This window comes from Pelmatolapia mariae, linkage group LG7, assembly GCF_036321145.2.
Source record: "Pelmatolapia mariae isolate MD_Pm_ZW linkage group LG7, Pm_UMD_F_2, whole genome shotgun sequence".
Classification (NCBI taxonomy): domain Eukaryota; kingdom Metazoa; phylum Chordata; class Actinopteri; order Cichliformes; family Cichlidae; genus Pelmatolapia; species Pelmatolapia mariae.
In genome coordinates, this window is record NC_086233.1 from 51,615,741 (window position 1) to 51,642,279 (window position 26,539).

A 26,539-nucleotide genomic window follows, 5' to 3' on the forward strand; every position below is an offset into this window, starting at 1 on the left:
GCTCGGGAATACACCATGTATTCTGGTCGGTCCAACCCTCTGTGAATGATTTTTTTTATTATTTTATACATTATAATATATGTGTAGGTAATTTATTTAAATCTGAAGAAGAAAACTGTAAGAAATAAACATTTATCATCAACGGGAACCTGGGTTTTATTTTCAGCGTGTACTCATATTCGACTGATCATCTTTCATTCGTCGTGATGTGAGTAGATTCTTCTTTTATCGAATATCTTTAAAAAAAAATAAAAAATACAAGCGACGCTCGCACACGTAGTTTCTGTGCTTATAGTAATTTTTGTGTTATTATTATTTTTTTTAATATTATAAGCCTGAGATCCCATTTTTGTAGCTTTATGTTTGTGTGTGTTATACACTGAAGGCTAATTTTAATGTTGGATTGCTGCTTGGAACAATTAACGGCAAACATGTCATATCACTGTCCAAGAGCTTCATGCAATGCAAGCTCAGATTAATTCTTTGCGGTGAGCATTGGTTTCTGTGTGAGATTTTCTGTGTATACACTGCGCCCATTGGTTACAATGAAGTCATATGGAGGCTTATTCCATTGCCTCCCGTGTCGGTGCTCCATAAGATGGCCTCTTTAGATGTGGGCATATGAGAAACCCCCTTTATTTTTATGGTCGCTGTAGCCAGTTGTATTTTTTTTTAATCTATTTATTTAATTTTAACCATTTACTTTATGGTTAACCCAGTAGTCCTTTTGCACGTGCGGTTCAAGCTTAACGTACAAAGCTCTTCAGCGTTCTCCTATTTTCAGCACCACCTTAGAGTCCTTCATCTTTCTGCTCTGTTTATCTTGGGCGTGTGTGGTTTCCTCATCTAGCGGCCAGGGCTCCCCCCCTGTCCAGCATAAGGAGTGCAAATGGCTGATGAGGGTGAGGGTTGTCTTCATGGCTTCATGGGGAACAGATGCTTAGTGAAATGTTGTGGTGGTTCCCTCCCTGATCACACTGCCCATCCTCCCTGCCCCCCTGCTGTTAACACAGCCCTCTAATCCCTCCACAGCCCTACACGGACTGTCCAGCAGCCACTGCCTCTTTCTTTTGGGCCATAATTACAACAACACACAAGCAGAAGTCAGAAAGAGGGAGGATCGATTTTTCAAAGTTTAATGTCTGCCTTCTGAAAAAACAACAGCAAAAAACAAAACAAAACAGAAAAAAACTTGTTATGGGCAAGAAATATCAAAAGAGACTGGGGATAAATAATCAGTCATGTTGCTTCAGATGAAATATAAGCTCATTCTAATTTCCGAAATTGGCTTTAATGCCTATCCTGCACTTAAAAATATATTTTGGTGCAAACAAAATCATGTTTGATATTTAGGGGTTTTGTTATCTGCAGAGCTTTGGCAGTTGGGACTTCTAAAATGTGAAACAGTGCATTTTAGTTTATAGCTATAGTCAGAGCGTGCTACATACAAATGCTACAAATGTAAAAGGAATGTTTAAAATGATGCAAAAATTTATAGGAGGGATGCAAGTTTAAAAAACTCATCTTAGAACATGTTTTAGAACATAAGAAGATACACAGAAGGTGTGATGCTCTCAGATACCATGAAAAGAAAATATTAGGTTTGAGGATGCTTAAGAGGGAAATGTCAGGAACATTATGGCACAAGTGGTTAACAAATTACTGCAAAACGGACGGTTGGCGGTGACTCATGCAAACAATAGTGGATGCGAATAGGGAAGTTGGTTTGCTTGCAGTAAGAGGAAATCCGCCGTGTCCTTATTTGTCATGTTATTAAGAAATGCTGTGAATGAAGCGATTGCAGTTTCTGTGGCGACTGTGACTTGCTCACTTCCAGTGTTTAGCAAACTTGAGACTGCCTAGAATAAGTGAGATAATACGAGAACATTTCAAAATTAAACTTCAGTCAAAATATTTGTGATGGAGTCAGTTTGATTTATGTGTTGGGGGGGGGTTTTGTCACTAGAACATGCACTTAATGATTGATGGGATGAACAATCACATACATGAAAGTGGATGATACAGGCCAGTAACCAATCTGTTTTACCATAGTCATCTCTGTGGTATTAAATATGATATCACACTGATAAAAAATAGAAAGCATTTCCAGATAAAAGGGAAACACTGTGGGCGGTCATGTTTACTAAGAGTGTTTGTTTCCTCTTCCACAATCACATGGAAAAAAAACATCAATTCACATAAACAGATAAAAGATATTAATGTGGCCGATTCTCCATCTGGTAAAACATGTTTCTCAGACACATTGGTCCAGGCAAAGCCAATTAATCTACAGCATTCTGATTAAAGGAAACCAAAAACTGTGTATCATCACAGGAGTGAGAAATGTTCAACCTTCTGTTCTCTGCTCAGTTTTAATGTTGTTGCTATGGAGAGGATTAGATATAATTTTAGGCCTCTACTTCCTGTCGAGGGGGAGGAATAGATGCAGTAATGTCGTGGTGGTTGGAGCAGGAGATTACATCTATATTTAATCCAGAACCTTTTGAGTATTATATGACACATCTGTCTAGCTTTTAGCTGTCAGCATTTGTGCAATACCTACTGGCAGCAGGTATGTGGTGTAAGTGTTGTGCGCGATCAAAGAACAGGTGGATCAGCTGAACAGAATTATTGTGGCCTTCGGCTTGTTAGGTCATTAGATAAAATGGATTCGGCACTGGATTACAAAGGATTTTGTGCCGCACGAACAGCTGGCGATATTATAAAAGATGTGACACACAAATTTCTACTTAGAAATTCTGGGGCAGGAAAGAAAGTGGTAAAAGAATAGCTTCTAGCTTTTCCAGCAGCATTATTTTGGGTCAAAGTCTGCAAACATTTCACCTGGTTTTAAACAGATTTCACCTGTAATTAAAATATTTCATGACTTTGATTGTTCATTTGATTAATGGGGAAAGACTTATTTTCTAAAATAGTTAGAACCTATTTAGAAAATAAGACCAAAATTAACTATCATGTAGATGTCTAACAATATAAATTACCTAACATGGGAAAAGAAGCCATCACATTCTGCCAGATAAGTAAGTAATATTTATTTACTTATATAGAAAGATAATGTGAATAGTTCATTGAAAAGTAGAACCGCAGAAGCAACATAAAAACAAGACCAGTTAAGCAATAAAATAAATATACATCAGTGTTTTTCAGAATAACATTTTTTGAGAACCTGAGTAAACCGTAGAGGAACAAATGGTACGTTGTAAAATGCATAAGTGGCAGTGTAATGAATGCATACATATTTTTCAATAAAATAAAATTGAGTATTGAAGGAGATCTGAAAAACCAAGAAAACTTTTTGCTCTTTACACGCCGAGTCATCACGCATAACCATAGGGCTCAGCACAAATAACTGCGAAAAAACATCGACTACTGATGGAAAATTGGACAAAAACAATGTCGACTGGAAGACTGTCAGGATGGAGGAACCTGGTGGTGATGAGTCATCATTTCAAAAACAAGCTTATGAAACAGTGGACTGATCTTTGCTGGTAAATTATTTTAAAAGGTCTTGTGATTGAAAGTGAAAGCCAGTCAGATACCAAATTCTAAATCTTGTTCAGTAAACAACTGAATCTCTGTCATCACTCAACATGCTGCAGTATCTTACTTCTACAAATTATCTTTTTTCCATGCTCTTGTGTTAGGAGTTAGTTTTGCACTCTGAGCCTGTAAGCAGTGCTTAGCTGTCTGTACCATCACGCAGCCACAGGGAGGAATAACACACGGGACTATTAGATTTAAAGCCAGTAGAAGCCAAAGTCCTCAGTAGATGAGATATGGCCATAGCTCCTTGTGTGCCAAGGTTCCTAACAGTGACACATCCATCACAAAGGAGTGAGACAACTTTATTCTACCTCCCACATACGCCAGTGGGGAAAATAATAGGCAGCTGTTTATCAGTTTGCTAGTGTGTGTGGACGAACTGCTGAGAGAGATAAACCAGGCTCTTCAACTGAAGCACAATAAGCTGGCCCAGCACTTAGAGGGCTTCCAGGGTTCCATGCTTTGTGATAAAGCCATAACAAGCTAATTCACTGGTGCGCCCTCTATTCCTTTCATTTTCATGACGTTTTTGAGCCCAAAATAAATGCTGTCTGAATATTACAGCTGTAAAAGCCCAGAAAAAGCTGCTTGCCGAGCAACAACGCACCCTCTCTTCACTTCTGAGTGCTCACTTACAGTTCAATTCTAGTTTCCACATGCGCCTTTTTTCTTTTTTCTCTACAGAGGCATGTGTTCTGTTTTACATAACCAGCCATGGCATATAGCAAGGTCACTGGTCGCAAGCCCTCCCATATTTCTCGGTGAAATATGATGTTTTTGCAGCAAGGAATGTATTTTAAGTGCTTCCATGTGCTCTCATTATGTGCTATTTCTTTGGTATGGTATGCAATTTAATGCACTGCAGGAGAAGTGTACATTTTACATGCTGCATTTTGCCTCTTTTTTCAAATCTAGTACAACAGCTAATACAGAGTAAGGACATTTAAGGGTTATCCAGTGTATAGAGTGCACTTTGTTGACCCCCGATGCACCTTCCACTTTTCTATTTTGCAGCCGACAGTGTGGGAATGGGAAATGATGGAGGATAAAGGGCCTCGTGTAGCAGACTACTTTGTGGTTGCTGGCCTCACCGACTCATCCAAGCCTCTGGAGGAAGATCTACACTTTGATGATGCTGGTCCCAAATCTGTGAAACCCAAAGCCCCTATCACGGATGTCGCTGTCGTGATACGCTCTCTGGGAGAAGAGGTACCCCCGGGCTTCACCTGTGTTGAAACTACCCCCTCAGGCCTTTCTGCAGAGCTCAATGGAGCCAGTCTAAGGGGCCCACAGATCTTCTTGTGCTTTAAGCGAGGCAGAGATAAGCCTCCACTGACAGACCTCGGGTAAGAAGTAATCCTCACTTACTGACCTTTTACTCACCCAGCAGCACTAATAACTCCTCCGCTTAGGGTCACTGTAATCTGCTGTAACGCACATGCTCCAGTCTGAAGTCTTGATCAGTTTTCAAAAATATAAAAAGTCACCAACACCGTCTGATATTTCAGGGTTCTGTATGAGTGGAAAGAGAAGCTCAAACCCGGATGTCATATCGTTCAGACCACACCCTCAGGCCGCCCTGCAAACATCAGCAGCTCGTCCTCCCAACGCATCTACATCACCTACCGCCGTGCACCAAAGAGCCAGCCACACACCTCATTGGCTGTCACCGATGTCTGCGTTATCATCCCCGGAAAAGGGGAAACGCCTCCTCACACCTTCTGCAAGGTGGACAAGAACCTCAACAGCAGCATGGTGGGATAGAGCTCTGAAAAATAATCACTTAAATCTAGTGTGTCTGCCCACACAGCCCAGATTGTTGCTGATATGTGATGGACTTTATCTTTCTCCGTATTTCAGTGGGGATCCTCGGTCTACGTTTGTTACAAGAAGTCTCTGGCTAAAGCAAACACAATCGCATACAAAGCAGGTAAACTGTGCAGAGTTTGTAGCAGTGAAAAGAAAAAGGAAGTTTAGTCATGGATTTATGTCAGTCATTATCAGTATTCATATAAAGAATATGTTTAACATTTCTTGCATGTGTTTGCGCCCAGGTCTTTTATGTAGGTACCCCAAAGAGGACTATGAGTCCTTTCCACTGCCAGAGTCAGTGCCTATGTTCTGCCTGCCCATGGGGGCAATGATCGAGTGCTGGCCTGCACACACCAAACACTCCCTGCCTGTTTTTTCCACATTTGTACTAACGGGAGCCTCTGGAGAAAAGGTAAAATCACCTTTGTACGTAGTTGCTTTTTTGTATTTTTTTCTTTTACTTGTTATTTTGCGTACTCACCTACTGAAGTGGCCAAAAAAACACTTCTCCATTCAGCTTACGGCCATTTCGGTGAGATCATCACCAATTAACGATTCCCCTACAATACCACACATACAAAATATCTCCCTTAATTGCTTCATTTCAGCTAGCATCTCTATCTTTAGCTCCACCTCTGTCTCTCACTGAGAATTAGGATCCCTTATGGATTAGACTGTTTATGAAGTGCAGCTGTATTTCTAAGAATACCAGACAATCTTAATCAACTTCTGAACTCTGACTGGAATCAAAAATGGTCTTAAGGCTGTGTTTGGAATACCAAAAGCCTGTTAGCCTCTGAAAGCACTGCAGCATAAAAGAGTTTTTTGTATTGTGTGTCTGTGTGTAGCTCATCTTTTGAATAATGGATGGCTCATGCACCACTTGGGCTGATGTGCAAGTTTTAAATGCTGAATGCTTCAGTGTTTACTGCTTCTTAGTCTGCAGGCTAGTCTCATGGCACCTCTAGTCTGCAGGCTAGTCTCATGGCACTTTAGGCTAGGAATGACTTGTGTATTTATTTGGGAGAAGGAACTTCAAAGGGCTGATTTATTATGTTGAAAATTCTCTTGTGAAGCCGCCACAACATGCTCAATGAATGTGTTTCTCAAGGGACTTGTGGCTACTGTTGGGTTTGCATTAGGATAACAAGCGTGCGCATCCTTTGGATGCATTGCGCATTCTTCACGCAATTATCTTGGGGGCCCTTTGTGTGCAGGTGTACGGAGCAGCTATCCAGTTCTATGAGCCTTACCCAGAGGAGAACCTGTCTGAGCGTCAGCGCTCACAGCTCGGCCTGCCAAGCTCTGATCTCAGACCTGACGAGACCAGAAATGTTTACAGCAACAAGAGCATCTGCTTGCTCTCCCACTGGCCCTTCTTCCAGTCCTTCAGGAGCTTTCTCACCTTCCTCTACCGATACTCCATCTCTGGGCCACATTCCCTGCCTATTGAAAAGTTAGCAACGTTTACAGATTTTATCCCTCTCAAATCAGAAACTTTAGCTCACAGCCTGATAAATCATACAAAAGTAAGAAGTGTTACAACTTTACTAACTGAATTGATTTTTTACTCACAGGCACATCTCTCACTTCATGCAAAATGTGCCGTTTCCCTCCACTCAGAGACCGCGCATCCTAGTCCAGGTGAGTTTATGAGAAATCACTTCAACTTTGTACGGGTGGGTTCTTTTTTAAATTTGCTCTAGCTCACTAAATTTTTTTGTGTGTCTTCCACAGCTGTCTCCACATGACAGCCTGATGCTGAGCCAACCTGTGTCCTCTCCGCTCCCACTCAGGTAAAGATAACAATAAATTTCAGAATTACAACATCTTGCATTTTTTGCAATCCTAATCTGAAAACTTGTGTTGTTGTTTTTTTTTTTTTTTTTGGTTTTTTTTAAATTGCCCTGTGTTTTTGTGCGGTAGTGGGGGAAGCCTCTCCACGTTGCTCCTGAATCTGGGCCCCAAAAATGCTGCCACTCTGCTCGTGTTGGCTGTCACAGAGCACAAGATCCTGGTTCATTCCCTGCGCCCCGCTGTACTCACCAGTGTAACCGAGGCCCTTGTGTCTGTAAGTATTGTCTTTTTTAATCCTCTTTTTTTCCTGGCAGTAGCACTAAAACGAAGGTCTTTCATGGGACCATAAAAGTCTTTTGTTGCTTCATTATATATATATTGTTTATAGTAATTCATTTTACTTATGATCCCTTTCAGATGATTTTTCCCTTCCACTGGCCATGTCCATACATCCCTCTGTGCCCGCTGGCTCTGGCAGATGTTCTTAGTGCACCATGCCCTTTCATTGTGGGCATGGACTCCCGGTACTTTGATCTTTACGTCCCCCCGGCTGACATCACTTGTGTGGATCTGGACACCAACACCATCTCCCAGTAAGTGACCTCTTACTGCAGCCAGTCTGTGCTACTAGATGGCCACCTTCAACTCAACTCTTATGTAATGATAAGAGGTGGAATGTGAAGTATTTTTACTGTACAGAAAAAAAAACATGTTTGGATCCCACTGGTCTCCCACATCAATTCAAAAGGTATTCTGTGAAGGGATGAAGCTGTCAGTGCAGATATCAGTGAATCCTCCCTCCCTCATATCTTTTTTGTTTCCTAACTGTCCTCCCGTGTAACAACAACCATCTGTTGTGCTTTCAGAAAAGATGACAAGAAGGCTCTAACGTGGAAACTCTTGCCCAGGAGAGCCTGCAAGCATCTTCTCAATACTCTGAATAAGCTCTATCAGCAGCTCATTGAGGGTGAGTCCAGTCTGATGCTGTGTCATCCTCTAAGTGGTTTCATGAATAATTTTGGTTGCTTAGGCTACATGAGTCTGTTGAGTCAGCCTCTATGGGCAGCTTTACAGGAAAACTGACAGGATGCACTCACTGTTCCGTTAAAATATATTGCAGTGATTAGTTCTTTTATAGAAGAGCATGTTGACCATGTATCATTTGCCATTTATGGTATTTTAACTGATCCTAACCCTGCCTCTTATTCCACATATGGTATTCTTTCGTTAGTGATTTATTTAGATTATTGTTTTTATTATTCTATTTCTATTTCTATTTAATTTAAAAATCTTTTAAATTATGCAAAAATGAACTGTTATGTCCTGCCTCTTACAAAATCTAGATCTTTGCTGTGGTGTTTGAACAACATGACATCATGATTCCTGGTCTAGACAGGAACAATTTGCTTGCAACATCATGCCAAGTGGTCTGTTTTTGCTAGCTTTATACCTGTTGGCAAGTCGGTCTCTGCATTTCTTTTGACTAGGACTGCTGTGAAAATCAGATTATTATACATAATTTGACTTTGACAGTCTCACTTTTACTTTAGACTTTTACAGTCTCGTGTGCTGTACTTAAGTCTTCTTTCATTGTGGAAAAAGTGTGTGGTCTGTGGTGATAATAATACTGGTGTCTGGTTAAATAACCAGTTATTTGCTATCAGGTGGTTTATGCGCATATGGATTGTAAAACATCAGCTGTTGTGTGCCCTCAGGTGGTCATTTAAACCATGAAGATGTGCAGATGGATCACACTGTGACCGACTGTGAGCTTGAAAGTGGAAAAAGCCTGCACACACTAGAGCTCGAGATCCAGGAGGCCTTCCTGCGCTTCATGGCTGCCATCCTGCGAGGCTACCGTTCCTATCTGTTGCCCATCACCCAAGCCCCGTCCGAGAAAACCACTGATGCCAGCTCCCTCTTCGACATCCAAGGTATGTGTCACTCTCAGCCAGTAATATTCTCCATACTAAGTCACGGCAAACCATGCTGACAGGTCACGGCTCCCCTCCCTCTGTGATTCAGTGCTGTAGTAAGTCGCGGGGCTAAGGAGTGCTGCGAAGTCGACCTCAAATCAGAGCTGTAATGACTGTTGTGATTTATGTTAAGCCTCGGTGGAAATTAGGGTTGGATGACAAGTCAGAGAGGCCACTGCGATTAATAGCACAATGTCCCTGCACATCTGTGTGCTATTATGTAAGAGGAGCAGTAGAGAACAAATTGTTTCATAACACAGCATTTATGGTTACGGCTGCATCTTGACCCCATAAATATTTTGTAAGGGCTTGACAAGTAAATGCAATGATTTAGAATCATGAGACGGATATGAATTCCCCACTTTTTAAGATTTTCAATAAATAATTTTGTTTTCTTTTGTACAGGCTTCTTGAAGAGCAGAGACCGCTCCCATCAGAGGTTTTACTCCCTCATGACCAAGACTCAAATGTTCAGTCGTTTCATAGAAGAGTGCTCCTTTGTCAGTGATAAAGATGCCAGCCTGGCCTTCTTTGATGAGTGTGTTGATAAGGTGAGGTTTACAGCTAATCTTTATTATGGATTTTCAGTGTCAGAGATGATTCATCAAAATCATTCTGCTGCGTAGGAACAAACGCTCTTTGAGCGATATTTAGTCTGGCCTCTGACTGCTGGCAGAAATTCTCTAAAAAAGAAGCAGAAACATTTAGAGGAACAATTAATCACGCACTGTCCTCTAAATTAAGACTTTTTTTGGACTTTATTTAATTTTCAAAAAGAATGAAAAAGCAATTAACAGGAAGTAAAGGCAATAAACAAAAAGTAATTAACACTTCAGCACATCTCTTGGGCCTCTTTGTAAGATCAGCTCTAAGCTTTTTCATCAACTTTATTGTCTGCTTCTTTTTAAAGATGTTTTCTGTCTTCTTTTTGCTTCTTCTGCTGTTCTGATTTTCTGCCTTCTTGTCATTTCTTTCTTCTCCTTTGCTTGTCGTTACGGTCCCTGCCTAACAGTTATTTTCCAGTGGAGGAAAGGTAAGTTACTCAATCCTATGCTGCTGTTTAAATAAAATATTTTTAACATTTTCCCACATTGATCCCAATCAAAGGATTTAATTATATACATTATATTTATGTGCACTTATTTTGAATAAATCAAGGTGGTGTAACGGAGGGCTAGAAAGAAAATGTCTTTAATGTGATGACGTGCATTAGATGTCAGAAATCTGCATTATCCTTTTTGTTGTTGTTGTTGAAATCCCGTGGGATGTGCTGATTATTAGTTTGTGCTAATTCTTTGTAGACTTGACAGATTTTATGAACACAAACTGTCAACTTGTTTTGTCACACCCTCGCACAAAAACACTAAAACATCCGCCTCCTCTGTGTGTGTGTGTACGTGTGTGTGTGTGTGCTAGTACACTTGTGCAATCAGGAAGTCACATTTACATCCTGCTTGAAGAGTTTGAACTGTATTAATGGTCATTGTGGTTATTATTGAGAAGTGGAAGCCTTGATTCATACAGCGTCACTGCTGCTGAGGTTGACAACAAATGCGTGATTGAGAAAGAGCTCTCGGGTGTAAGAGGAAGGGCAACAAGCAGAGAAACACAGAGCAGAATTGAAGTGAGGGCAAACAGGTCAGTGAGGGTCCGGTGACTGAATCATCCACTCAACTGAGTGGAACAAACCCTGTAATCCAGTACACCGGGGAACTATTCAGCCGCTGCCATAATATTAACGTTTTTGTGAAACTCATGCCCGAGATAAGCTGGTAATCGATTCAGACAAGCCAAGTGAGTGCACATCAGCTCAGTAGGCTTTTTATAATGTCCCAGGAAACTATTCAGAGCTGATTTTCTTTAAAAAAGGAGCATGTATGCTTTTGCTCGGCTTCTCTTTGTTCCTGCTGTTGTTCTCAGAAAGGCATGCAGGCATGCAGGCAGGCTTTGAAAGCTTCTCTCCAGACAGCAGATAAGTCCATTTGGAGCTGAAGCAAATGTGGCAGTTAAGTATCAAGTAGTGCTGCCAAAGCTGTACAGTTAAATGGTTTCATGTCCCTAGAGTAACATGGCATCAATTTTGTCCAGGTCACTGCAGCCTAGATTAATTCAGTCTTGGAGAATTCACGGGATCAAGCCTTCGGTAGTGCCCTGTAGTTAACTGGAATTGGAGCAAAAGCCATATTTCTGATGCAGGCCGGTTCATTACTGACATCTTTGTGTCCTCACTGACCCTGATATCTAATCGGATCTGAGAGCCTCCAGAAAGCTTTAGCACTTTTAGATTTGTGTTTAGAGAAGAGCTAAAAGGAAAGATGAAGACAGCTGCTGAATTTGTGTTTCTCTTGCAAACCAGATGGACAGTGAGCGACCAGAGGACGCCAGACTGATCGAACTGGATGAATCGCACCGCAGCGAGCACACAGTCTACATCAACCCTCCAGAGCTGCCTCCTCCATCGCAGGGAGAGGAGCATCCTCTGTGCTATAGGTACCACACTGCAGATGAATCTCTAAATGAGAGAGGCAAGACAGGGGGTTTCTTTTTTTAAAACTCTGTCTTGTATGCTTGAGCAGCACTTTTCACTGACACTGGGTGCTGCTCCCAAAGGACAGACTCATAAACTGCTTCCGTTGTTAGACTTTGTCACTGCCGCAGGGCTGTGTGGTTATTTTGAGCTGTAACACATTACTTTTGGATTCTTATGTTGGTGCTTCAGGGAAGAACCAAACTATTGTAGGAATAACTCAGCTTGCTAGCATTTATGAGGAATCCATGTCTATTTTTAGCTCATGTAACTGTATATAAGGGAGTATACATTTCTTTCTGCAGCTACTCTGCATTTCCTGTGCTAAATGCTGAGCTTCTGGAGCCTTTGGAGGGAGCAAGTCCTTCATCGGCAGGCATAGCCTCACGCCACAGCAGTCCAGCCAGCCCCACAGCCATCTTTAGACGCTCTAAACAGGTCCTTAAGAATCTTCATGTCAATTTGGTTTCTTTCATGAACAAAGATAAACCTAAATATGTTCAAATTAATGTCACATTTACTCCTGTACCTATTCTCCATAATCATGTGTAAGGATATGAATGTGAATCCAAAATGCAAATCTGGTTGTTAATAGACAATGAATCACATTTACATCTGATCTTTTTCATCTTAGGAGATCAAATCAGCTCAAAGGATGGCCAAAACGTATTCATCTATGCCTCAGATGTGGTCCAAGTGTCTGCTTCGCCACTGCTATGGTCTGTGGTTTATCTGCTTGCCAGGATTTGTTGGCAACTGCCACTCCAAGGTGCGAGCGCTGCGTACAGCTTATGATGTGCTGAGGAAAATGCAGGACAAAAAGCTTCAGGCTCCAGATGAGGTAGGAAACTGCTGTGGATAAGAAAACAATACAGATCTGCCGATATGATTCAGAAAAGACGACGTTGCACATTTTCAATGTTAACATGTTTTTTTCTCCAAGGTTTGTTACCGTGTGCTGCTGCAGCTGTGTGGACAGTACAGCCAGCCAGTCTTGGCTGTGAGGGTGCTGTTTGAGATGAAGAAGGCTGGAGTTCAACCCAATGCTATCACATATGGGTACTATAACAAGGTGCGTGCTATCGGTCATTAACAATACAACTAAGAAAATGTAAGCAATTTGCATATTGGATTGAAATGGGAGCTTAAATCTTAAATTATGTTGTATTTCTTCTCCAGGCGGTATTGGAGAGCACCTGGCCATCGACCACCAGGGGAGGATACTTTCTATGGGGAAAGCTGAGGAACGTGCTCCTCGGTGTGCTCCAGTTCAAGCAAGCAGGAAGGAAACAACGGAACTGCCAAAGAGATCCTCATCTTTCAGGTAAGGAAAAATTAAATTCCTGACTATGTGACTATCTGTAACACCCGGTTACATATATTTTGGTAAAAAAAAAAAAATACAGATATTTTTTCATTCAACTACAGCACTTCCACAAACATCTGGCCAAACATTTTGTATAGAGCAGTAATTCTCTGTGAATGCTTTCCTGGGCGGTTACATAGATCACACACATCATATTCTTGCCTCTAGTGAAAACTACTTTTTCCTCTTGTAAATAAAAAGCATGGATCAATCTTGTCTTGTATTAGCGGTTCAGGCTGGAGGGTATGTGGGCTATTTTCTTGGCAAAGAAGAGCCCATAAGTAACATCTAAATGTTATCAAAACACCACAGCTCACCTGAGTATTGGTGCTGACCATCTTCATCCTTTTATGATCACAGTGTACCAATTTTCTGATGGATGCTTCCAGCAGGATAACACGCTGTGTCACAAACATCTCAAACTGCTTTCTTGAACATGACAGTGAGTTCACTGTATTCAAATGGCAGCCACAGTCACCAAATCTCCATCCAACAGAGCACTATTGGGATCTAGTGGAATGGGAGATTCTTATCATGGATGTGTAGCCAACAAATCTGCAGAAACTGTGTGATACTATCATGTCAAATAACATCTCTGAGGAATGTTTCCTTAGAACTCCGATTAAGGCAGTTCTGTAGTCAAAAGTAGAACTAGTAGTGACTGCTTTACACCCGATCCCAGTGAGGCTTTAAGATGTTTTGGACTGCATCAAATTTACAGAAAATTATTCCTGACTTCATCAATAGTGTATTTTCTTCTTAGTTACTGTAATTCCTTTATGAAATCATGCGACATAGTATGATCCTGGTTCCTTACCTTGCTTTTTTTGAAACCTTTTAAACAAAGTGAAGAGGTTTTCCTCACTGGCAGTCAAAGTATACAGATTCCTTTTGATCTCAGTCTCAAATTCCCACAACAACCCGCAGAGACCCTCATTACCATAATGACATATTGAGTGATAGGCTTTAATGAAAAAGTAATGCTTTACACCACTTTATACGACATTTTTCCCAGCTGCACATATTTTAACTTAACGTTTTAAACGTTTCAATTCCCAAAATAAAAACACGATCACATTACTACATCTTCGATCTTGAGCGAAATTCAAGTTACATTATACTTTAATGCGATTCGTTCACTTTGAGGTAAAATAGATAAATCTTTTAGCGCTGGTTGATGCTGTGGCAATCAGAACATTCCTGCATTTGCTGCAGATGATAATGATTGCAACACAGTTCAGTGAGGGGTTTATACATTGCTCATATATAGTGTGAGTGCAGCTCTGGTTTCATAATCCTGTTGGTAGTCTGTCATTTGTGAAGCCTCTCACATCTCCTTTCTCTCTGCTGTTATCTCCCTTTAGACGGCAGCGATCTAGACACGGTCAGCCATGGCAGTTTGGACAGCGCTAATGACTCTGCTGAGCGCACCTCCATTGACACCGACTTCACTAAAATGGACTCCAGCGATGATGGATTTAGTACAGGTAGAGAGATACTGCCCTATGTCGTTCTCATTCCATCTATTTTACGTGCAGCCTTTTACTTTTCCTCATGTCTCTCTGATTTATGGGATGTGATTGAATTAACTGCCTTAAAAGTGGCAGAACACCATTAATCTCAAACCTTAATTATTCATCTGCACTGACTTTCTGTCATTCATTTTACACAAACTAATATATGAAAGACTCCAGTATTAAGGTGTGATAAAAGGTTCACCGTTTTCACTGTTGGTTTTTCCCATACCTGATGTACTTGATTTATATCAGAGAGCCGTTTTTGTTGTTTATTTTGATATTATGGAATTATGCCAGGTAATCAGAGCGAAAATCTCTTTAGTGGTTGTGTCGTGTCTTGTTCTTTCCTCTGTAGTTAGATGCTAGGGATGGTGAAGTGCAAGGATCAATGACAGTTTGATCCCTGATTATTTACTTAGTGGTGTGAAAGCAATAGGGGAGAAAAGGGGATGTGTAGTCAAAGGCACTCTGCTAAATACATAGATATACAATATGTGTGCTGCATGTGCCGTATTATAGGTACCTTTCACCATGTAAGCAAATAACAGGTGATACCTTTTGTTATTTATTTACATTTTATATCCTTTTTGTTCGGCTTGCCCACCCTGGGCTGGTGGTAGGGTCCATTCAGGTATGGATAAGAGAAAGAAGGCGTAACGTAGATGGAGATGTGGTAGCAGTTTGTTGTGTAGCTGCTTTCTTATGCTTGCTTAAAGACCATTTTTTAAAACTTTCTGCTGCTTTTAAACCAGCCCAGTCAAAAGCATAAATAAATACATATAATAAATCTTTGAATTATGCATTAAAGGCAAATTACATTCAAATTGCATTTTAAGTGATTGGGGAAAATGCAAATGTAAAAGCCAAGAAACAAGCACTTACATAAAGTCTGCTCTGTAATATGTGGTGGTGGGGGTAGGGGTGGGGTTGGGGAAAATTGTATTATGTTAGATAGCGTTAGGTAGGCATGTTTCTTTTGTAAGCTCACATCTTCGCAGCTAAGACAAATACCAAAGCTCAAAAGACCAACGCTTTTGCGCTAACAATATCATCTGGCACAACTTGTCTCATCAAACTACTGAAAGTTAACAAATTCTTTGAAAATACTCCAAGCACAGTGGAGATTTTTTGTACTGTCTCCTGCTATTTGACCTTGTGAATTTAATGAAGGTTTTATAAAAATATTCTGTTCCTTTTCTGGTGCCCCTGCTTTTCTATTCTGGGTGTTTTGTGTGCTTCATGCTGAAGGGAATGTCACAAAGCTCTTGTAAACAAAAACTCTCTGATCAGTTGTCTCATATAAAACTTCCATGGAGACTAATAGGAACAAATTCTAATTCACTCGAGGAAGAAACAAAACACCAGTGAGAGGACATTTAAAAAGCGTCAGCGGAGTGATTTCTCCTTATCTTTTTCAGGTGAACAGTCAGACCAAGGCTATGATTCCTTGTCTAAGGAGGAAGAGAGATTGTGCAGCAGAGAGAGTGATGGCACAGCCCTGGTGGAAGACAAAGGAGTCAAGTCAAGTGAGTTATGGATTGCTTTTATCTCGTATCTTTGACACTGGGGGACCATTTCTCCAAAAGTGACTCACAGCTCACTGCAAAATGGATGCTTTGCCTTTAAAAGCTGGGGTATCACATTTGGCTGTGGGTGTAATGTGGTTTTTTTTTCTTGTCCATTTGCTGTTAAATTTAGGTGTTTCTGATTAAAAAAAAAAAAATCTGCTGATGGATAAACGTGTTATGTAAGCAGATGACTTTTGCCTTGAATTTTGTTGCAAATCATGACATGCGGTGTCTGACTTTGTGTTGTTTTTCTAGTTTTTCAGTCTTCATAATCAGTAGTCCTCTGTAATTGGTGTGGCATTTTATCAGAGCCTTAATAACTTATTACTTTTGGCTTAAAATGCAATACAGCTGTATTGTAAGATAAACACATATCCCTTAAGGAACCGCAGAGCTGCCAGTTTCCCTTCCTCCTCGTCCCTGCAGCACCTTCATGTTGGCATGAACAGTAGAACACCAGCAACAATTCATTCAAATCTAACAGGATTTGTTATTTTAGAATAATGCAAGAGTACAATACTGACACAGATTTCAGTGGACTAGCCAAAAACGCACAAAAATGCCTTTTAGTGTTCATTCTCAATCTATATGTTGTTTAAAACTGCAGTGTTTGATATGGAGATTCCATTCTTTCTCCCAGCGCCTCCAAATCAAAAGATGCTAACACAGCAATGTTTTATTTATAAAGCAGACTCTCAAGAAGTCGTTTTATTACTGCGTATAACCACTATGTACCGCTCAGCTGAATGTTTTCAAATGTGTTTTTGTCACAGGCAGTGGCCTCAGGCTGGCTTCCAGTCCATCTAGTGACACTCTTCTGAGTGGAGCTTTGCCAAAGGCAGAGAGGCCAAATTCTCTGGACTTGTCTGGTGGACAGGGAACTCTGAGGCTCAGTGTCCCCATTCTAAGTACATCAAAGCAGCTTCACCTTGCTTCTGACAGACTGCATGAAGTAGAGGAAGAGGTCACAGAGACTGATAAACAGAAACACCCAGTGGAGAGGGCCGGTGTTATCTGCAATGCCGGGACAGTGAGGAGGACAGGTATTGAGATGGGATTTGATCCCCTGTCGCTGATGGCAACAGCGACCGTACAGGAATGTGACCATGACAACAGCAGTGCATCCAACTCTAAGCGCAACCTGGCCGAGGAGATTGAAATGTACATGAATAATGGCAACAGCCCCTTGAGCAGCCGCACGCCCAGTATGGACCTGCAGAACCCCTCAAGCCCTTTGTTCCGCTCAGCCTCTTCTCCCCACTCCTCCCCGCAATCCTCAACCCTAGTTCGATCCACTACACACCTCCCACTGCCTGCCAAAACAAAGGAGAGGCTGAGGCAGTCACCATCTCTTCCTCTTGGTATTTGTAACAAAGACAGAGAGAGGCCTCCCTCTTTGGTTTCACCGTCATCACCCACTCCTTCCACTTCATCGTTCTCCATGGAAACACTGTTCACCCCAACTCTCGACATCTTCAAGAGCAGCGTCATATCAGCAGGAAAGGGTGTGGCTGAGAAAGCTAGTCGTCTCTACTCTCGTTTGTCCTCTCAAACTTCACTAACACAGGTTAGAATTTTTTTAACATATAAATAATTCATGCATATTTGGGATTACTGGCTCTAGGATGAAATCTAGTTACAGTTCTTTTTTGCCCCCTGCAGGATGCAAACTGTGACCGCATGAGTGTGTCCTCACTGACCTCAGGAGAGGCCGATTGCTCCTCGCTGCTTGATAATGACTCCTGTCTAGATCCAGATGGATTTACATCCCCACAGCATGGTAGCGTGTCCCGAGTCAGGAGAAGCCCTGTTGGGCATCATCATACTAACCTGGGCAGCCCTGGCACCCCAAACAGAGTGTTCAGACACAACTCCTTTTCTGGTTCGTTCCACATCTTTTAATAAATATTGTTGTAGTGAAGCTTTTATTTTCGTGTGTTACATTGTTATTTTACAAAGTTACTAATACTTACACTGGATGATCAACAAAGTCAATTAAATCAGGTCCCTTTCCTGCTAAAAGCAGCTCTAATCTAACAAACTCATGGCTTAAAGCTTTGTTGTTACAAGCTCATTATAACTGCAGCATTGTGCTGGTTTGCATGAAAACACTTCTTGGCAGTCTAAATTTAGAGTAAGAGTAGGCCTCAGTGATGGAAAGAGTTGGGTGTTGTTCTATTGGAAAGTAGGCCAGCAGGCGTGAGGGATGATGCAGTGTGTAGGTTTTTCTGCACCCAGCCACAGGCCCTATGCTAAACAAACTTCAACATGTACACGTGCATGCACAATCACGTGCACACAAGCAGAGACACAGACTCACTAAACCTGCGGCACAAATACAAACACTCATTGCAGATTTTAATAAAGTAGTTGCTGCTTTGTTTCAGCTGGGCACTTTTTCTTAGTTTCATCCAGACATTTAAAGCTTTGACAGCTGTGTTCAGTCTTGGCTTTGCGTTCTGTGTCTGATTGTATAATCCTCCACTGTATCCAGGTGGTTTGGCACTTCCCTCCAAAACTCCTCACACTCCAGATTCCTCCCCCGACACCGGCCGCTTCCAACCCACTCCCAATTACACCGTAGAGGTAAGGCACCAGCACATAACAATCCCAGTCCAACTCTTGTCTGTAGGCTTGCTCAGGCAGTGTGATCGTTTCTTTCTGAACCTGACGCTTTCTTTTATAGGTGTTGATGTCTAGCTGTTCACTTTGTAAGACATGTGACTGTCTGGTGTATGATGAGGAGATAATGGCAGGATGGACGGCAAATGACTCAAACCTCAACAGCACTTGTCCTTTCTGCGGCACAGCCTTCTTGCCTTTTCTCAATGTGGAAATCAAAGATCTGAGACCGCACAGCAGGTAAAATTTACACAGCACACTATGCTTACAAAGAGAGCTCAAACACTTTGAATAATTAAAGCCATCAATTTGGGCTATTTTCAGTTACAACATTGTGCTAGATTGTCTTTTTCTATAGTATCTTGCTAATTGTCTGGAACATTTTTTTTTTCTTTTTACAAAGAGCACTGAGGCACACAGACAAAACATCTTTTATCCCCGTGGCCCATTTAAACAGATCCACTCTCTGTCTCTCATCAGGTCGTCTAAGAAAAGCAATCCTGTTAAAGAGGAGGATACATCCCTGCCACCCAATCCCGAGGAAAAAATCTCCACAACAGACGGTGCAGCTGAGTCATCTGCAGCTCCTGCACAGAAGCGGGAGAGCAGTGGGGGTGCTGGCCAAGCCCCAGCCTCATCCTCGTCCTCCTCCTCCTCCTGCTCCTCTGCTTCTGCTCCTGTAACAGTGCCCTACTTGAGCCCTCTGGTTCTGTGGAAGGAGCTGGAGAGCCTGTTAGTGAATGAGGGCGACCAGGCAATCTCCTCCCCAAGCGTTGTTGACCAACATCCCATTGTCTTCTGGAACCTTGTTTGGTACTTCAGAAGGCTCGACCTGCCGAGTAACCTGCCAGCTCTTATCCTGGGCTCCCAACACTGTAGCCATGAAGACCAGGTAAATATGACAGCCTGTCACCCACGCAGAATACTTTAATGATGTCATCCCGTGTACCATCAGCAACTAGAAAAGTGAATCTTGTAGCTCATTAGCTTAGCCAAGCGCTAAGGCAAGCGGAAACAGTTTGTACCAACTGGAACTTCTAAAACTCAGAAAATTATTTGGGACTTTGGTGACTCCTAGTGTTGTTATTAAAAATCAAAACTAACAAAATATAATGCATGAAACCATAACATGACTTGTGCCTACAGAGGACAATGCGATAATGAATTCATCTTTTTAATGTATTTTGTCCCCTTCAGACTCCTCAGATGCTGTCATCGGAGGACAGCAAGCAGGTTCTCGTGAGGATTATGTGGGACAATTTGAAGTTGCACCAAGACAAAGTTCAACCCTGCTACGTCCTGTGGAACACCCACTGTAAGTTAATACAATGTTTACTTTCACAGACTATAGTGCAATAAATTAGAAAAGGTGATATTAGGCTACCTTCAGAAAATTATTTTCCTGGTAAGGTCAGATATTTACATGCAAATGAAACTATGCATATTAACAACTAGTAGATCATGCATAATTCAGCTCAGGAAACCTATTAATCAAGTCATCTTATCAGTGAGCCACGCTTTCAGACTTCGTTTCTTCATTTCTCTCATCTGTTAATGAGAGAAATGAGATGAATGAACCTTTGATCGCAGTGATTTTAATCTCTCCCTCTTCGCAGGTGCCAACTCACTGGTTCGCTCCGGGTTATGTGAAGAAGGCCAACTCTTCACTGTGGAGCTCCTACAGGGTTTTGTGAGGAGCATTAAGAAGAGTGATGTGCATCAGCCCATGAGCCAGATCATTCAGCTGTTGGGGCCTGAGTTAGGTTTTAAAAGACAGAGGTAAGTAAATAAAGAGGTGTGTGATGAGTAAAATTACACCGGCAAAATCATATGAATGGAAAATCTCATTGCTTTTCTTTTCTTTTCTCTCCCAAAAAAGGAGTCTCTACAGAGATTTATTGTTCCTTGCTCTGGTGGCTTTGGGGAAGAACAACATTAATATCAGTAAGTTCAGAGCACGGATATTTTAGTTTTTAGTTATTTTAGCAGGACTGGAAATGTCAGTCCACTGCTTTTGTCCAAATATGTAATAATGACTCTTGATGGCTTTAATGATGCCCTGACATTTTGTGTAACTCCATCAGGTGGTTTTTTTTTCTTCTTTTTTTTTCACATATCCTGTACAAAGTTTTGTGTAAACAGCCATCTTGGACGCAATACACTAGCCTCATTTGTACTCTGTACAAAGTATAAGTTTAAAGTGTTTGAATATATCCACATAACACAGTTTTAGTACCACCTTACATAGCCCAAAGCATTTCTCTGTCCATCTACAATAGAACAGCTAGCTAGAAGACTGTAGATTCTTCTGCTGATATTCTCAAATGCCTGCTGTTTGTGGTTAATGGATATAAAAGATTTTATATAAAGAAAGCGTGCTGACAGATTCTTAACTTACCATTATCTCTTCTGCAGGTGCTTTCGATCGTGAGTACAAGCTGGCATACGATCGCCTCACCCCCAACCTGGTTAAACTGACACACAACTGTGACCGGCCCCCTGGAGCAGGGGTCATGGAGTGTAGGAGGACATTTGGAGAGCCCGGTTTGTGAACCTCTTGTCCCCCTTCTGTCGCTTTTTTTCCTCCCTCCAACAGTCACTGCTGCTGTTGTTGTTTTTTTGTTTGCTTGTTTGTTTTTCAAACTGCTCTTCAGACTCAGGACCAGCTCATCTGACTGGAGCATTAAGCTCTTGTAAGCACAATGGGACTTAACATAATGCAACTGCCATGAGTTTCTTGAAAACTGTCAGAGCTGAGAGGCATGAAGTGACAGGCCTTGTATTTGTAAATACTTTGAAGATATTTTCTGTATAAATGTTTGCACAGTTATTACACGGTCTACTTTATGCCTCTGTTACTGTTGAAGCTGTGAATAAGTAGGTACAAGTAAGTGTAAGTTCACCTCGTCGAAATTCCTCAGTGGTCCTGGTGACCTTGTTAAGACTGTTGTTGACTGTGTGTACTTTTAGACGTTCATGTTTTTACAAAGCACTTTGATAAGATGAGCACTTGCCATTTGTTCTCATTTACATGGGGCTGTGTCTCTGCCACGCACACCTTAGTCGTGGTTCTGTCTGAAATTTCCACAGGTTCAAGTTTGTAAAGGCAAATCACTTCCTCTTCATGTACACCTCATAAAGTGGACAGGTTAAACTCATATACCGAAATACACTAAACTAGGTTGTAACCTCATAAAATTATAAACCACAAAATTTTTTCTGATTCAAGAATGGAGCCAGTTAATTTATATGCACAATGTTTATTTGTTTTTGTACAATGTACCAAAAGATCCCAAAAGGGAATATTATATAATTCTTTAATTTACCTTTTTTTTTTAGGCAATATCTTTTTTTAAAGTGATGATTAAAAATTTTGTGTTAAATGTGATTTTGCAAGGATGGATTTCCTTAAAAACAGTACAATCAATCAAAAGGAGATAAATGTTTTCTGTCAACATTTTCTTTTATAAAGACTTTGAATCACACTAATGGGTTCATAATAATGTACAGAGCATTTGACTCTAGAATTTTGTATATTTTCTTTTTGTCTTCAATGTATGGTGTCGATGTTTTAGATATTTGGACAACAGTGCACTGTTTAGTGTGACATACAGAGTATTGATGGATGTTTTACCCACTTATACTAACCGGTCTTGGAACAGACAGTAGTGCAGGCTTATTTGCACTGAGAATATTTAAAGATATATAGATGTCAAAGGCGTTTCTTTGACTTGAAAAACAGCTCCGACCTGCCCTCATTCAGAAATCACTTTAGAACACAAGTGTGACAGTTCACTCTTTCACGATCAACTGACAAAAAACCTGGAGTGATGCAGCTCCACAGCTTATTGCTGGACTTCGCAGTAACTGATGATACAATGCTGAATTATATAAGTCTGTGTGCTTGAAATAAAACACCAATCTCACAGCATGTAGACCAGTATTTTAGCCAACTTGTAAAAAAAAAAAAAAAAGTCTGGGTAAAGAACAAAACACTGAATGACCAAAACATAATTTTATGTCTATGTGTTGTTTACACTAAGTGTCAATTTTAACAATGTTTCCAATGTATTATTTATCATTTGTAACACAGATACTGATTTGTATGATTTTTACATTAAAAAAAGAAAAAAGAAATGAAATTTCTTCCTTAGGTGGATGTATAGTTTGACTTCATTTATGAATAAAGACATTTATTCTATGGATGTCATGTTTGATTTATTTTTTCAATGATTTCATGATTTTTGAAAAAAAAAAAAAGTTCAAGCAAGCTCAGGGTTCTCTATCATGATTCTTACAAAATTATTTACTTACGATGATACAAAATACACATTTAGTAGCCTACATTTTTCAAAATGTGTCCACAAACTAACACTTTTACTTGCATTTCATAGACAGTGCATAAAAAACCCATTAACATCTCTATTAGGTCTTACACCACAAAATCTACACTGTATTAGATAGTAGTCATGCATCTCCACGTGTACTATGAAAATCAATTTAAAAGCTGCCATCATTTCTATAAGTGAGTATCAGGTTCTAGAAAACGCTTTATTGCTGCTGACATACCAGACACTTCACTGGTAACAATGCAGAGCACGTAGCTTTCTGAATGTTTCCTATAGATATCCAGGTCTATGCTCGTGAGATCCTTTCCCAAAAAGGTTAACAGTTCAGCAGAAAGAATTAGATGGAAACTGGGCAGATGATGATACGATCTTCCAACATAACACTGAGCACCAAGAAGATAAAGTAGAGGAGGAACATGGTGAAACCCAGCACCTTATTCATCTTCCATTTACAGGAAGCAATGGAGATGATGACAAAGAGGAGCATGAGGAAGAGCAGCACAATGGCACAAAAGAGCCCATTGCTGCTGACAGCCACTGGACCAAAACTATGGATGGCTGAGTACAGGAGCCAAGGGACTGGGAGACTTTTAAATAAAATGATAGTGAAAAAACATAAAGAAAAGGGAGAGAAAGGAATTATTAAAGTTTGTGTTAAGCAGCTTTAAAAACGAAATTGATGACGATCCAGCTATAGAGGCTCACCCCACAGTGATGTCAAAGATGTTACTGCCCACAGAGCTAGACACAGCCATGTCTCCCAGGCCTTTACGAGCCACAATCACACTGGTAATGAGGTCAGGGATGGAGGTCCCCGCAGCCAGGATAGTCAGGCCCATAATTTCCTCTGAGATGCCAATAGTCTCACCCACCTAGGAAGATGAACAAGATTTTTAGGTGATCAGCTTTTAGTTTACACAGATCTTTTAAGCGATACTGTGTGTCAATGCACATCAACAGGAAACAAAGCAGAGCATTTGCATCTAAAGTAACTGACCTGATGGGCCCACCACACCATGAGGTACGAGAAGATAGCAATCCACAGAATAGAGCCCAGGAAGGTGACAACAAAGAATTTTCTGGATTTCTATAGGACAAAGTGAGTTATGGAAAAGCAAAATGCAGCATGATTTAAATTACCACAGCTGATATCAGAAATATTATGGTATCTCTCACCGGGTTGCGAACATCTGGGACGGTAAGCCACAGAGGGAAAACTATGGGCAACAGGAAGAGGTAGGTTGCTTGCTTTCGACGTGTATCGGGCCATTCTAAAGACAGAGGTTCATCGTCTTTTTCATCTTCTTCTTCGTCTTTATCCTCATCATCATCCTCATCTTCACTGGACTCATCACTTTCATCATCGCTGTCCTCTTCGTCGCTCTCAGAGTCGTCTGACTCTCCTGACCCATCATCTTTTGCTGGTACATCTTCCTGAAGTAGGAAAGATACCGCAATTAAAAAAATATGATAAAAAGAAACAAAAGTCAAACCATCCTAAAGAAGCAGGTGCCCACAAGTTGTATCATTGATCTGTGCATTGACTCTTACATAGACAGGAATCAAAGACTGACTTCTGGGCTTTTTGAAAGCCACCAGGACATGGTTGGAGAGTACCTTCTTGTCCTCTGGCTGCTCCTTCTTTTCTTCTTCTGCAGCTGGGGTTGGTTCTGGCTCTTTGCTCTGCTCAGTTTTTTCCTCACCATCTGTGAAAGGAATCCCAAAGAGTTTGCTTATTAACTGTGGGCCCTTATGCAGTTATCTGGAAGACTTTAATTTCATTTAAGACTTCAGGACTGATTACAGGAAGAACTGCAGTCAGTGCATTAGATGAATTCACTCACTGTCTTCATAGCTATATACCTATATATTCCTTGAGTTCTCTGCATAGTTATATGCACTTGGTTTGTACATGCAATTTGACATGTCTGTCAAATAAAAAAAAAACAAAAACACATAAAGCTAGCATTAACAAGTAAACACACTTCAGTGATTTAGCATCCTAACAGATGAGTTTTGTCTTGCTAACCACCTTGGCCAATGTGTGATGCAGAGAAGATGGAGTGTGAAAAATTCGTTAATACTTCCTTACATTCATAAGGAAAGCTGTGATGACGGTGGAGAGGGCTGCTCACCATGTTTTTCTGACAATTTTCCAATAATTAAGTTTTATGTGTAGTGAAATCTGTTGTTTTATTATGATAGTTGGCATATAGCGACATCTACTGATGTTGAACAAGAAAACCTATTTTATTTTTTAAGTCATTTTGCGCATGTGATTTTAATGCTTTGCAGACCAGCTATTGGTAATGATACTAAGCAGGTGTCAGTCTCTAGTCAGTGAATGACGCTCACATCCTTCAATGTTACCTTCACTTTTGTCTTTAGCGTCTGATTTCCTTCTTGCCATGCTGTTCAGAGTTTCAGCTTTCTCCTTAAATTTCCCTACAAACACACAAAGAGGCGAAATAAAATTAGAATCACAGATGTCACACGGAGGGCCCTAAACACAGTACAAAGTGCTTTTAATTTAGATTCATTATGTGTATATTGCTGCTATATTAGTCATGAAACCCTAAAGAGAGCCTGATTGAAAATGTTGGTGGTTAAGATTTGTATCTGATTAACTTATTGCTCATCTTTTCATCAGACTGCACTTTAGATTGAGAACTACTATAAGTTAAATATCAGTTAAATACTAAATTAATTGTCATTTCCTGGAGTGGGAGCTACTTTCCAGAAGCAATGCGTGTTAGGTCATAATGGTGAGGAGCCCACAATGGATGTACTACAGAATTGTTTTCTTAATAGTTTAATTTACTTTTTGGATAATCAGTGTTTAAGTTTGGGCTACTTATTTTTCTTTTGTTTTATAGTAAACTTCTTGTCTTAGTTTGATTGCAAATACGGCACACTAATAAATTGCTATGATGAAAAGGGGGGATAAACAAAGTGTCATGGTGTGCCGTGTGGCAGGCAGGAATTGGACCCAAAATGCAGGCCACCCTGTGGCTGTTCCGAAAACTGCTCCAGTCGATACTGCAGGGGAGAGTGGAAGTGTGGTAGGGTGACGATGGTGAGGGTACAATGTCGTTTTCAGGGGTGGATTGAACGATTTGGCTATAAACAGTGACGAAAAAAGATGCTGACGCTGCAAATACCAGGTGGCGAGGGTTTCCAGAAGGGCAGCTGAATCTTCCTCGCCCGGACTGCCCATGCCGAATAATTCAAAACAAATCCTGGCTCTCAGAGCTGTTATCAGTTGTTTTAATCTGTTGATGTCCAACAAACCGACTGTGCAGGTAGAAAATGACAAAAAGTTGTCAAAAAAAACTACCTGGGTGAGCTTCTTGGGTGTGTACTTAGCGAGGATTATGCCCTGGCAGTAATCCCACAGCTGCACGATATACTGGAAACGTGAGTCCGCTGGAAAACCGTGAA

At 40.8% G+C, this 26,539-nt stretch overlaps 2 protein-coding genes across 10 annotated transcripts in view; one reads left to right on the top strand and one right to left on the bottom strand.

Annotated features, from left to right (window-relative positions):
- Positions 1-22,950, top strand: dennd4a (DENN/MADD domain containing 4A). The gene is made up of 30 exons (XM_063479589.1): positions 1-208; positions 4,579-4,910; positions 5,073-5,319; positions 5,425-5,494; positions 5,619-5,788; positions 6,594-6,832; positions 6,954-7,020; positions 7,114-7,172; positions 7,303-7,447; positions 7,591-7,766; positions 8,040-8,140; positions 8,889-9,107; positions 9,555-9,700; positions 10,162-10,182; positions 11,506-11,639; positions 11,982-12,114; positions 12,311-12,517; positions 12,620-12,748; positions 12,856-13,000; positions 14,407-14,529; positions 15,978-16,085; positions 16,901-17,694; positions 17,790-18,009; positions 18,622-18,713; positions 18,814-18,989; positions 19,230-19,641; positions 19,947-20,064; positions 20,366-20,528; positions 20,629-20,693; positions 21,165-22,950. Exons 2-30 carry the CDS (start codon positions 4,600-4,602, stop codon positions 21,299-21,301), a joined length of 5,127 nt encoding a protein of 1,708 aa, XP_063335659.1. The 5' UTR covers positions 1-208; positions 4,579-4,599; the 3' UTR covers positions 21,302-22,950.
- Positions 1-26,539, bottom strand: part of LOC134631351 (mothers against decapentaplegic homolog 3-like) — a 284,592-nt gene that overhangs the window by 247,205 nt on the left and 10,848 nt on the right. For 2 of the 9 annotated variants that reach the window (XM_063479595.1, XM_063479593.1), the window contains exons 5-9: positions 24,650-24,804; positions 24,275-24,532; positions 24,096-24,185; positions 23,804-23,970; positions 23,016-23,685 (exon numbers count right to left, since the gene is read on the bottom strand). In XM_063479595.1, coding sequence (XP_063335665.1) covers positions 23,436-23,685; positions 23,804-23,970; positions 24,096-24,185; positions 24,275-24,532; positions 24,650-24,804 — 920 coding nt within the window. In that variant the 3' untranslated portion in view covers positions 23,016-23,435. Of the gene's footprint in view, positions 1-23,015; positions 23,686-23,803; positions 23,971-24,095; positions 24,186-24,274; positions 24,533-24,649; positions 24,805-25,468; positions 25,544-26,539 lie in introns of those variants that run through there. The other 7 variants (XM_063479597.1, XM_063479596.1, XM_063479599.1 and 4 more) reach the window with 5 other exon arrangements.